The 13,961-nt window shown below is 36.1% G+C and overlaps 1 protein-coding gene across 17 annotated transcripts in view; it reads left to right on the top strand.

Moving 5' to 3' along the window:
* Positions 1-13,961, top strand: part of Gphn (gephyrin) — a 602,369-nt gene continuing 588,408 nt past the window's right edge. For 4 of the 17 annotated variants that reach the window (XM_058584575.1, XM_058584569.1, XM_058584563.1 and 1 more), the window contains exon 1: positions 7-461. In XM_058584575.1, the coding sequence (XP_058440558.1) occupies positions 398-461 (64 nt within the window). In that variant the 5' untranslated portion in view covers positions 7-397. Of the gene's footprint in view, positions 462-13,961 lie in introns of all 17 variants that reach the window. The other 13 variants (XM_058584571.1, XM_058584562.1, XM_058584572.1 and 10 more) reach the window with 6 other exon arrangements.

Genomic DNA, 13,961 nt, shown 5'->3' with positions numbered 1-13,961 from the left:
GCGTGTGCTCTCTTTTCCCTCAGTCTCTTGGCATCTAGGCGTCTTGGGTCTCACGCCCCGCAGAACTGCACGCGTGTCTCTGGCCTCACTCCGCCGCCTCCACGCGCTTCCCCAGTGCGGCCACCGCGTACCCCACCACAGCTTGCCTCTTCTCAGCAGGTCTCGGGGTCGCGCCCTCTGGCTCCGCCCCCTCCGCGGACCCGCGCATTCCTGGCGCGGCCTTCCCCCAAATACAGGCCACCGGGTGCTCTGCCGCCTCCCCCTCCATCTCCGCTCGCCTTGCGCTCTCAGGGCGCCCTCGCTCTCGCGCTCTCCGAGGCGGGCGCGCTCCCGGGCCGCGCGCTCCGGGCTCCGGCTTCTCCCGGCTCCTGTCAGTGCGGTGACTGCGCTGGGAAACATGGCGACCGAGGGAATGATCCTCACTAACCACGACCATCAAATCCGTGTCGGAGTCCTCACAGGTAACCCGGGGAGGAGGTCCGGGACCGCCGCCGCCGCTGTCCCCGACTTGCCTGGGGCTTCTCGCTTATGGTGGCCCTTCTCTGCGGCCTCGGGAAGAGGGGAGGCTGAGGAGGGCGACCTGGGGGTGCATTTTACAACCGCTGAAAACTGCTGGAGATTGGGGTGTTTCCGCGTGTTCCCCTGAGAGCTGGGGGAGGCCCCGTGGGGTGTCAGGCCCCAGCGCCTGGGCAGCAGAAGTCTCTGGCCCCCGGGGACCTAGCGGCCGGTGCAGCGGGCGCTGCGGGGCTCCGCGCTGCCGGTGCAGGCGGCGGGATCCCGGCTCCGCAGTCAGGAGCACGCCGCTCCCGGCTGGCCTGGCGCATCCTCAGCTAAAGCTCTTCAGAGAGGGGGGAATCCCATCTCCACCCCCTTCTCCCCTCCCCCCACCCGGCGGCCCCACGCCGCTCTAGCTGAGCTTGCCCGGGGTAGCGGCCGGACAAGACTCTGGTGTTCACAGGAGAAACTATGCTCCTCCTCAGGCTGCCTCTCCGTACCCCCTTGGCTACCCATGGGACACCCCTCGTCTCTTTTGAGAGCTGGGAAATCGGTTTGGGTCCGGACCTCAGAAAGTGTCTGCATTCCTCTTTTCGGAGCTAAGGGCCCTCTGCCTGCCTCATCAGGTCCTTAGCGAGGACCGGCTACAGGCTGCGGCCGGGGATCCGGCCCTTTTCACCTGAGGTGGAAGGATTCCCCTACTCTGGCTCCTTTCTCCGCCTTCCTTCTGGGAACCCCGCTACTCCTCCCCCAACCCCCCCACCGTGGATGGTCCCGAGGCTGGTAGGAGCGCACTTTTCCCGGGTTGCGTTTCCCTCCCTCGCGGAAATCGTGTGTGCTCTGCATGTCTGATTCCGTTGCGTTGTATTTGGGTAACGTCCCTCAGTTTGGCGATAGGCAGTTGCTGCAGGGTACGGACTTCCAAGATGAATAGCAAGCCGATTTGTAGGGGTTTCTGCTGTGGTTCTGTAATTGGCAGGATTTATGTGTAATTGAGTGGCGAGGCGGGGGTTAAAGAACTATATTTGGAATCCGAGGGCTTAGTTTGGAGTGAAGGAAATTCAAGATTCTTTCGGAAAAAGAAGCAATGTGGATGGAAATCCTAGTGTCTCCCCCACTTCTTTTTTAATTTTTTTTCCTTGTCAAATTCTGACAGGTTGAGACGGTGCTCGAGAAGGGACTAAATTGAATAAGACTTGCTTTTATTATTAGGTAGCGGAAAAAAAAAATCTCCGCGACTGTAGGGAGATGCCGAGTTTAATGCTTAATTTAGCTACCGAGTTTTATGAAAAGAGAATACCCACTGCCCCCTTTCCTCTCTTAAGGAAACGGATTGCCTTTCGTTGGCATACTTTGCAGACATAACAGCGATTTATTGGATTTTCCTAATTGAAAACGCCCTGGGATAGAGAAACTAGTCTAAACCAGCTGTAGGAAAGGGAACCCCTTAAATCAAGATGAAGCACGTTTCTGTGTTGGGGCTGAAACTGTTTTCTTGTGTGAAGATTCAGTTGTGTCTCAGAATTCTTAGAGTTGACATTACTGATTTTCAAAGAATCCGATCATGGTATATAAAGGTGTGTACTCTATCAATCCTTAACTTACACTTATTTTCATGAAAACTTATTTTCATGCTTTGAAAATTATAGAATATTAATAGTGAAGTTTAATAGACGCCAAAATATGTAAGTTGTCCATAAGACGAAAAACAGATATGTAAGAGGTAAACTATAGAGATTTTTTCTTACCTGGTATATAACTACAATCCAATAAGATAACATTGATAAGCAAACAACTGAACAACATGTAATTACCATATAAGAAATGTCTATATGTTACACATTTGGGAGCTAAATGCAAAAGTAATTACACATTCAGATGGAATAGTAGCAAAAGTGATTACCTGAAGGAAGAATTTAGTACATTTACCAGGGTCTAGAAGAAATTGGCATTTTTAAGGGGAGTTGAAAGTCAACAGCAACCTTATAAGTAAATATGTAATTGAGGCCGAGTCTCTTGACCAGGATAAAAGTGCTCCTTGAAAAACTCAGGTTTTTTTTTTTTTTCAAGAAATAGGGTGACATATTGTCAAGGTAAGATTATAACTTTGACAGTGGAATTTAAGACAATTTGGAGTTGTCTCATGAGAATGAGGTATTGTAGTCTACCAGGAAAAGTCTAGATCAGGAATAAGGATGTAGCTGAAAGAATGAAAAGGAAGATGCAGAATTTGGAAGAAGTAACAGAGGGCAATAGAATTTGATGATAAAATGGATATTTGAACTCAGAAATTACTTCAGGGCTTTTTTTTGAAAAGTTACTCAATAACTTTGAAGTTATTCAAGAGAATGCTGTAAATACAGTGTTATTTACTATGATGAAACCTAAAAACCTGGAGAAGTATCAGGAAAGAGCACTAGCTATCTGTGAACAGTGCATTTATTACACACAGCTTAATTATTGTAGTCCTGCTGTTCCTTGTGATTTTTTTTTTGGGGGGGGGTGGAAACTAAAAAAACCCCCTGAAGGTATATTTTGGAATTTTGTATATTCTAGAACTTCAGGTGTTAGCAATATTACTATGTAAAATTGTTCTGTATTCAACTAAAGTATTATGATTCCATATTTAAGAAAACTGAGTAAAGCCAGATGTGGTGGTGCACACCTATAATCCCAGTGGCTCTGAAGGCTGAGGCAGGAGGATCAAAAGTTCAAAGCCAGCCTCAGCAACTTAGCAAGACCCTGTCTCTAAATAAAATATAAAAAAGGGTTGGGGGTGTTGTTCAGTGTTAAGTGCCCTTGGATTCAATCCCTGGTACAAAAAATAAATAAAAAATAAAAACAAAAACAAATTCCAAAATACAAAAGACTGAGTTAATAGCTCAGTAATAGAGCACTTGCCCAGCATGCACAAGGCCCCTCGGTTTAATCAGCAAGACTGAAAAAAAAAAAAAAAAGAAAGAAAGAAAATTGAATTAACAAGCCAAACTTAAATGTGGTTTTTTTACAAGTTATATTTGTTTTTTTTTTTAATCAGTGGAGGTCTTGTTTATAAAATCTCCTTGGCATTTTTTGCAGTAGTAATTTTAGGTATTTTATCTAAATCTGTTTTACAAAGTAATGAAAAGTATGTCTACCAACATATATATGTTTTACAATGTGTTTAATATTTTAGTGAAATTGTATTGTTATTTTTAAAGTTCTTAATTGACTTCTTTGTGACAATTTGATTACCTTTTGAAAGATACTTGTACTTTGAAACTTCATCCTCTACATGTTTTTGTTCAAATATGAATTCTGCAAATATAGTACACAGTCTTTTGAAGTTTCTCACCAGGTGAATTTAACTGTTAGAATTTTGAAAAAAGCGACAGCAAAAAGTGAAATATTTAGGGTGTTTCTTGTTTTGCTTGACTATCTCGAATCATTTAAGACTTAGAAATCAGACTACAGTGTTGTGTGGATATTTTAGTTATATTAACTTTTTATCAGGAAAGAGAACATATATGCATTTGAAAGTAGGTTGTAGGTGGAAACATTTTGTGGTGAAGATTATTGTTCCTCTCCAAGAGCATTATCTTTATTAATAGCTATCTTTTGTTGATTTGCCAGAAATGAAATTATGTGGTTTTTGGTGACCTAAGATCTAGTTTTTACTATTTTTGTTTCTAATGTTCTCTATTTGTATTACTATTTATAGTGGAAACTAAAGATGATTTTTAATGATGTGGGACAAATAAACAAGTATATGTTGCTTTTAAACTAAAGATAAGATGTAGGGCAGATATAGAATTTTTTAAATAGCTTCTGTGGTAAATATAGTCAGTCTAAATAATTATATAGCAGGCTCACTATATCTTGAATGTGTCACTTTTCACCTCCTTTTTCTATTTTGAAAGAAACTATTTATCAAGGCAGCACATTTGTTCAACTACTATAAAAGCTTCACAGAAATGTTACCAGGAAAACAATGAATACATGTATGTAATATAGAATTAATTATGTTCCATTGGCTATTTAATATATAACAGCTATTCATGGCTAATGTTTGTTACCAAGGTATTTAACTAAGGATGATAATCTGTTAGTTTTCACTAACAGTGACATGGGAAAGAAGATGATGAAAATTTTTAGGAAAGGGCATATTTAAAAAATCATATTTTATAGTAATACATATGTTTATTTCACTAAGCTATAAATTTGAAATCAGTAAGAGATATTGATATAAAACTGGGAGTGTTGATTAAAGGCTAAATGCAAACTAAGACATCAGAAGTATTACAGTTACATGTAGAGAGTGTTTCAGTCATTCATAAATAGTCATTCATAATATTCAAAACCACATTCTAAAGACAAGATGCTACTCTTAGAACTCTGGAATTGTTCAAGCATTTATTTTGTTTTATTCCTCAAACTTACCTTGTATGTTATGTCCCATTGTTCTCCTCCTCTTCCTCCTCCTCCTCTTTTTTTTCCAACTGAGGATCAACGCTTTGCATGTGCTAGGTGAGTGTGCCACCACGGAGCTACATTCATAGTCTCAATATTTTATGAAAAGCTCATTTACTGCTAAGGATATAAACATATCTTTGTTTTGAGAATAAATGTTGTCATTGAGTAGGTAATTCATTACTGCACACAAATGTATCCTATCAAATGGAATTCTATGTTCTGTTAAACTTACTTCTTTTAAAAAAAAGTTTTAGTGTTAAGCTATATGACTTGTTTTAAAAAAGCCTGTTTTTCAAACTTGATTATTATTTCATTAATTTTTGGTTGGAAGCAATACAAAGAATTAAATGTGAGAAAATGTTATTAATTTTTAATCAATATACTTAATGCTATCATCATTGGCCAGAGACTTTGTAGACTGTTAGTTGCTGCATAGTAAGAATTTTAACTTTATTAAAAACACATATGACTATGACTGACTTCAAACTGAGTATGTAGTCAAGAATCAACAGTATGTTAGTGGGGAAGAAGTGGAGAATAAGAGTCTATTTTTACTCTTATTGATGATGGATTCCTGGATAAGTTGAACAGCATGCTTTTTTGGAAGTCAGTAGAACAGATAAAATCTATATTTTGCTTCTGTAAGTAGGATTGATGAATAATAAAATTTATTTGGAGTTTGAAATGTTAAAAAAAGAAATTCTGAAAAAAGAAAGTAATGTAACTATAAAGGATTTCCTCCTTTACATCTAGGCAGAGGGGGAAAATACCAAAAAAGATGATTATTTAACTTGCATAAAAGTAATTGGCACTATAGTCAATATGAATAGCATGTAATTTTATATTCATTAAAGTAAATTTTTGAGTGACCTCTCCAAAAGTAAATGTCCAATGAAATATTGCCAAGTGGAAAGTCTATCCAGGTTGCTTGATAAATTCACAAGTTAATATGCATTTAATCAATTAATTTTAACTAAGTAAAACTTCTTGAAAATTTTGTAATAAACAACTCCAATAATTTGCACAGTAGCTTTGCCAGTATTTATACACTTTGAAAGAGTAAGATTAAATCTACTATATTTAAAAAAAATCTTAATTTGAAAAGTAAAGGAACAAGGAAATGAGATGTGAAAAAAGTGTTATTCTAATTTGTGCCCTGCTTCTCAATTTGCATATATGGCATTTTATCAAGGATACTCTATGGCTTAGACTTTGAGCTATGGGAACAAACATAATTATTTTTTGAAGTATCAGTTTTACACAAGTTTTCATGTTAAATCACTTTAATATTAAGGTAAGCATGAGTAAATTAGGCACAGAGTAAAGAATTCACATGAGCTTTTAAAATAAAATGAAGACATTTCAAAGAAATTTCAAGTGAACCCATTATATGACTTCAGACCTTGTCATTTCTTTCTGTTATTGGAATTTTGGTGAAAAAATATAAGGAGCACGGGTTCATAGAATGCTGGAAGGCCCATATTTTAATGTTAGTCTGGCTAAATTTTATAGCCTTGAGCATAGTACTTAACTCTTTTAGCTTTTCTTACCACTAGAATGAAGGACTCATTCATTGTGGGCTTTAATAACAATGTTTCTAAACTTCAACATTCTGAACAGATAAAAAGAGAAATTAGATAAAAAGGATATTAGACTTTTTTTTTTTTTGTCTTTGTAATGGGAATGATTTGGGGGGAAGGTTAGATTTTACATAAAAAAATGCAAGAGAATAAGAAATGGAAAGAAATACAAACTTTTCTTGATTGTGTTCTATAATTATAGACCAAAGAAAAATTCAGATTTTTATTTAGAAATTTTTATGATATTAATTTTCTTTCTGTTATTAGTAGTTTCAGCCTCGGTTTTTCAATAAAACCTTTCCTTGGAATTGTTTTTTTCAGTGATATTTTTGTTTTCCTACAGTGTTTATAAAATGTTGGCTATACTCTGTAATTATATATATTAGTGAGGTTGCATGGTGTAGTTAAACCAAAAAAAATAAAAAAAGGACTTTGGAGTTGGACAGACTTGGATGTTAGACCCTAATTTGTCCTTTATTTTGGGAATTCATTTAACCTCTCTGTATTTTAGTTTACTTCTCCCAAATCAAGATGGCAGGGTCTCTTTCTTAAAGTTTTAAGAATTGATATAAAGTATATGAAAATGCCTAGCATGTAAGTCTTAAGAGTAGATACTCAGTAATTCACTCAAACTTGGATGGACTGATTAGGTTATAGCTCTCAATAATCTAATTGTCTTAGTCTCTTAGCTTGGCCCTCTCTGCAGCTAGCAGCCTTTTTTCGGCAGACAATCCATGTTGTTGGCATCTCTTAATTTCTTGGGGTCTTCATTCCAGCATCAGCTTTACCTTTACCAACTGCACACATTGCCCTCTCAATGGCAGCTCATAAGGATTTGGACCCTGCTATACATTGCCTGGCCTCATAGACCTTCTTCAAAAATCTTGGTGGAAGCCTCCATTGAGGCCTTAACTCCAGCATCCTGCATTCCCGGAGAACCAGCACCATGAGGATGGTGCCAAGGTTGTGTAATACCTGGGCCCTCTGGAATCACAGCTGCAATGACCTCTTGAGTACCAGTGGGGCACAGCATGGTGAAACAATTTCCTAGCCTCTCCAATCTTGTGAACAGGGTGCCTTCATGAACTCTTTTTCTTTAAAGGAATTTTCTCTTGTACTCTGGTACAAGAGATTCCCTCAAGTGATCTTTCTTAAGTACTTAGCATCTTTTTAGTGGCTGTAATGTCCAGTTTTACATGCACTTTACTGGCTAAACTAAAAGTTTTTCAAATTATTTAGCCCTATTTTCTGCTCCCATTTCTCACAGTAAACCTGGCTAAAAGCTGTCTGCAAAATCCACATCACTGACTGAATGGTATGCTTCCTTGAAATTTTCTCCACCAGATTAACAAGTATCACTTTTAAATTCAGCTTCACACAGTCTCAGGACATGGGCACAATATAGCCAAGTTCTTTGCCAAATTATAAAACGAGTGGCCTCTATTCCTATTTCCAATAAGAGTCCTTGTTTTCCTCTGAAACCTTATGAGCACAGAACTCATTCGTGTGTCCTGGTCTTCTGAGCTTCTACCAGAAGCACCCATTAAGCTCCACTTACAGCATTCTAAAGCTTTTCCAGCTTGCATCTTTAGAATTTTCAAAATTCTTCCTGCAAAACAGCTCCAAAATCTCTGAACCACATGGTCAGATTAGACACAGTAATGACTCCAATTCTGGTACCAATTTCTATTTTAATTAGCTTCTTATCACTGTGACCAATATACCTGACAAAAACAACTTAGATTAAGGAAAGTTTATTTGGGGCTTTTGGTTTCAGAGTTCTCATTCCAGAGATGGTCAACTATCTTGCTCTGGACCTAAGTTGAGTCAGAAGATTATGGGGGAAGGACACAGAGAAGGAAAGCTACTCAGCTCTGCTCATAGTGGGACCAGGAAGGAGAGAGAGAGGAAGAGGGGAAGGATTAAAATGGAAAATGCACCTTTCTAAGGCATGTATGTGCCCAGTGACCCACCTCCTCCAGTAATGCCACCTGTCTACAGTTACCACCCAGTGGATTCAAACTAGGATAAATGGATTGCAGCTCTCATAATTGAATCATTTCACTTCTGAAGATTGTTGCATTAACAGAAGCTTTTGGGGATACCTCATAATCAGTATTTAATTCTGCTGAATAAAATAACACTTGATAGGGGTAAAAAATTATGCATCCTCTACTTAAGACTTTTACTCACTGACATTCTACTTATGTGATTTTAGATTTAAATGGGATAATTATGCTTACCATGTCAGATTACTATGAGAAACAAATGAAATAATGCATTCAACATTCAATACCTACTATGCTAGGCATTCTGTTAAGTGAGAGTATAGTAGTGAATAAGACAGGATCAGTCCTTATCTTCTTGGATATTATTTTCTAGCACTATCATGAAAATGTTATTCAGTCAACTTGGATATTGACAGATTCATGTTTCATTTATGTTGTGTTTCAAAAAATGAAGTATAGCCATATTTATTTTAAATTTTATTTATTTATTTTTATGTGGTGCTGAGGATCAAACCCAGGGCCTCGCATGTGTTAGGCAGCTCGAGCTCTCTACTTCTGAGCCACAACCCCAGCCCCCATTTTTTATTTTTATGTAGATAACTTAAGTATAAGCTGCAAAGCTGTTTTCACAATCAGCCATTTTTGATACAAATATTTAAACTTCTATACCTTCCCTGCTTTCAATAAGATATTGAACATCATTATTTTTTGGGGGGGATTTAGTAATTATGGCTAACATTTAATCAGTATGTTTATGTTTTATTTGTGTTAAGTGCTTTGGATATGTTATTTAATCCTTTTAACTTTTATAAGATGCTATCTTATTCCTCTGAGGTATATTCCTTACACTGACTGAGGAGTGAAAAGGTTAAGTAAGTTGCTCAAGAATATACCAGTGGAAGTTCTAGGATTCAAATACAGCTCTGATTATACTATTATCAATAAATAACAGTTCTATATTCCTTCTAAATATCTTATTATGGAGTGTGATAGTACAGTTCTGTAATGTATTTGCTTTTCTACTGTGACTTTACACACTTGACCTTCCCATTTTAGTTTCTAATCTACCATATTGGGAAGCACATTAAGAACTTGCTGATAATTATATGCTATTGTAGTCAATTAAACTTGAAGTGAGGATTTTTTTTTAAAGAGAGAGGGGGAGAGAGAGAGAGAGAGAGAATTTTAATATTTTATTTTTTAGTTTGTGCAGACACAACATCTTTGTTTGCATGTGGTGCTGAGGATCGAACCCGGGCCGCACGCATCGAACCCGGGCCGCACGCATGCCAAGCGAGCGCGCTACCGCTTGAGCCACATCCCCAGCCCAGAAGTGAGGATATTTACTTTTGTATTTAGGGAATCAGAAGATGAATGAGTATTACTATAACAAGTAATTTTACTTATTCCTTTGAATTGATGATTTCAGAATCATGACTAATTGTGCCTGCATGATACCGAAATGTTAATAAAAGTACAGAATCTTGTTAAAAGGAAAGCGCAAGTACAAACTAAGTACTAAGTACTAAGTAGAAATTTTTAAATTTTTTATTTATTATTATTTTTTTAAGTAAGAAAAAAAGTTTACTTGAAATTAATGATCTTTAGAATCTTATTCAGGTTAAGAACTATTGAATATCTTGGACATAATAAGCTGAATACAGTAAATTCAGATATCAAAAAGTACATTCGTATATCAAAAAGATGAAACATTTCAAGGGTATGCTCCATTTTTAAGAGTTAGTATTGAACATTTCAATTCTAATGCAAACTTTAAAAAATTATGCTTTTATAAAATTAATATCCAAGTGGTAGATGTTACATTGAATTAAACTATATAAATGGGAAAGTTCCTAAATCCTTAAGTTGTGATTTTAATTAGCTTAAAAAACTTAATAATTTGTGTGTTGCAAAGAAAATGTAATAATATGTATTGATAAAGTATGAATTTTTTTTAATTGTTGATGGACCTTTATTTTATTTATTTTATTTTATATGCGGTGCTGAGAATCGAACCCAGTGCCTCACACATGCTAGGCGAGTGCTGTACCAGTGAGCCACAACCCTAGCCCCTAATGTATGAAATTAAGCTCAATGACCTTACTTCTCCAGTCTCTTGGGTGTTACTACTTTTAAAAATTTTGTTTTTATTATATTTGAATATGTATATATGGAATCATATATCAGAGTTTGCAAATTGATGGACCACTGATGCTAATTACTGTTTTATTAGGTCTATATTGTATTTTTAGAAGAAGTATTAGTTTCTAACATTAAAAAAGATATATTTCATATAAAACTTACACTTGTAGCTTATTAACATTTAGCAACTCTATGACCTCCTTATGATATGATGATAGTTGGTTAGAAAGGATGTCCTCTTAAGTTTCCACTTAACCTAATATATTATCTGCATGATTCCCATAAGCATATAATAGTTAACTTTTGAGAACTTACCAAGTGCAAATTACTTTCTAGAAGGGCTGGGAATGTATCTCAGTGGTAGAATTTTTGCCTAACATGCAGGAGGCCCTGGTTTGATCCTCAGCACCTAAAAACAAAAAAACAAAATAGAGCTTGTTACAGAGACTATTAATTTACTTAATTCGCACAATAATATTAATATCACATTTTTACAATTGCAAAAGTATAACCAAGAGTGATTAAGTAACTTGCTCAGATTATTGTAATAAGATTATATTCCTTCTATATTATATTTCTTCTTGGCATATAAAAATTATTTCATATAGATTTTTTAAGGATATTCATATACATCTTTTTTAATGGCTCTATTTTATTGCATTATAGATTATCTTATACTTTATCAGCCCTCAGTTAATGGACATTGGAAGTTTCTATTTTTTAGCTTTTACAAATTTCATAGATGGTAATATTGAACATTTTCATTACATATTTGTGAGCTTTTAAAAAACAATGTAAGGTTAATTAAATTTTTTGGGTGAAGGGTTTATTAATTTTAAAATTTTGATAGAAATTACCAACTTGCCTTCCAAAAGAGATGTACTTATTAATATTTCTACTTTTATTAACTTTTTAATATTTATAACTTCTTTTGAGAACTCTTTTCTTGGCTTATGTAGGTATGTGTTAGAATCATTTTATTGCAAATGATAGATACTGAACTCAAAAGTTAGCTTAAGTGAAAAGGGGAAACTCATTAACTTTTATAATCACGGAGTAAAGAGAAGGAGCTGAATTTGGGGACTCAAACACTGTGGACAGGAAATTAATGTAATTATTCTTCATTTTAATGTTCTGTTTTTTGAGTATGTTGTATGTTGACTTCCTTCTTGTAGTCAAAATTGGGAGGGAAGGGATAATTTGGGAAGTTATAGTAATGGACAATTTTAGGCTTTCCCTTTTTTAACTAGTGAGTCCAGAGGAAATATTTTCTTTCTCATGACATTTATATGTAAAATTCCAGGATATTCCTTCACCTGGCTTGGTTTATATGTTCATCTTTGGGCCAATTATTTTGAGTAAAAGGGTTAGTGAGGCCTGTGGTTGGCCATGTATCTACCCTTGGGAGAGGAACACTAAATAGATAGCCTTACCAGACTCACATGGAGAGTGTAGCTTATTGTGCTTGGGCTGCACTAATAAAGTATCTTAGACTGGGTAATTAACATAAATATATATCTTACAGTTCTGGAAGCTGGGAAGTCTAAAATCAAGGCACCAGTATATTGATATCTAATCAGGGCCTATTCATCAGGAGTAGTGCCTTTTAGTTGTATCCTCCAGTGGCTGAAAAGCCAAAAGGCTTTCCTTCCTTTTCTTTTTATAAGGACATTAATCCCATCCAAGAGGGCAGAGACCTCATGAGCTAATCACATCCCACAGGTTTTGTTTCTAAATACTATCACTTTGAGGGTTAGGTTTCAACATATGGATTTGGAAGAACATATACATTCAGACCATAGTAGTGGGGGGAAAAGGAAGTGAGGCTTTTCTATCACTAGAAGCAGAAAAGTGTGCAGGTAGTTACCTTTCCAGAGATTCTTTGAAGTCTCTTTTTTCTTTGTTAAGTTGTAGATGGAAACAATACCTTTTATTTGTTGATTTATTTATTTTTACGTGGTGCTGAGGATCAAACCCAGTGCCTCACAAATGCTACTCTACTACTGAGTTACAACCCTAACTCGTCCCTGAAGTCCTGATGTTTTTTTGCTTTCTTTTTATTCCCCAAAGAATATCGTTAATTACATTTTCCACTTTTTGTCTTGCTTTTTCCATGAAAATGCTCATCTGGCAGATGGCTTTAAATTAGAAGCAGAGCAAGTTAGGGTGTGACAATTAGTGACTTAAACTTAGAGCCCTCTAATATCAAGAATGGTTAATTTGTGGTTAATTTATATATCAGTAGTACAGTGATTGACTTCCACATTTTTCATACTCTATATAAGAATGGTTATGTAAGGGTATTTTTAGAATAGTAGTATACATGTAATAGAGAGTAAGGTTTAAGGTTTTCAAAACCTTTTTTTTGGGGGGGGGTGGGGGTTGCTGGGGATTGAAAATCCAGGCCTTGTGTATGCAAGCAAGCACTTTACCAACTGAGCTATATCCCTAACCCCTCAAAACCTTTTTATTGCTTTATTTTGAATTTGTGAGTCTTTGGTGGTTTATTTTTAAATTTTTATTTATTTATTTTTAAACAAATGTTGCTTTCCAGTCTTTCCTGAATTTTGCTCTCCAACATTTGTCTGGGTGATGTTATAATAGGCATAGTCTGAAAAGGTTTTTATATGGTCAATAAATTTGAAAATATTTGGATATATTTACATATTTACATATTAAAGATGCAGTATTACAATTATGTAATATTTTAACTTTTGTATAGTCTAGTGTATCTAAACCTTATTTAAAAATGAAATGCTTTTTTAAGACACATGAGAATTCTGTGCAACAGTTAGGAAATGATGGTTTTTCTTCTGTAATTTATCTTTTGTAAGTCAGTTTAAGATCTTTATATTATTCTAATATTTTGCTGTAGAAATACTCGTTTCCTATAATAATCTCTACTGTGAAAATTGTTTTATCCTGGGTTTACTTTTCTTCTCAGTTGTAGATGGACACAATACCTGTATTGTATTTATTTTTATGTGGTGTTGAGGATCAAACCCAGGGCTTCACATGTACTAGGCAAGCACTCTATCACTGAACTACAAACTCAGCCCTTTGGGTTTACTTTTAAAAACATTTTTTATCCAGTCACCACCTCCCATTTTTTCTATTTCCTTTTTATATTAAGATATTGACTGAATATATTATTATTTGATTCAGAAAGTCTATGATAGCAAAGGCTAGAAACTAGCCACTCTTGATTCTGTTACTACTATGTGGAGAAAGAATTTTGGATGAAGCCCTAATTAGATATTTTCATGGTAGTTTAGTATCATTA

This window comes from Marmota monax, unplaced genomic scaffold (genome assembly GCF_021218885.2).
Source record: "Marmota monax isolate L192 unplaced genomic scaffold, Marmota_monax_Labrador192_F-V1.1 WCK01_AAM20220418_F8-fsc00001, whole genome shotgun sequence".
Lineage (NCBI taxonomy): Eukaryota > Metazoa > Chordata > Mammalia > Rodentia > Sciuridae > Marmota > Marmota monax.
Note: the sequence above shows the minus strand (reverse complement) of the source record. Positions and strands in the feature narration are given on the sequence as shown.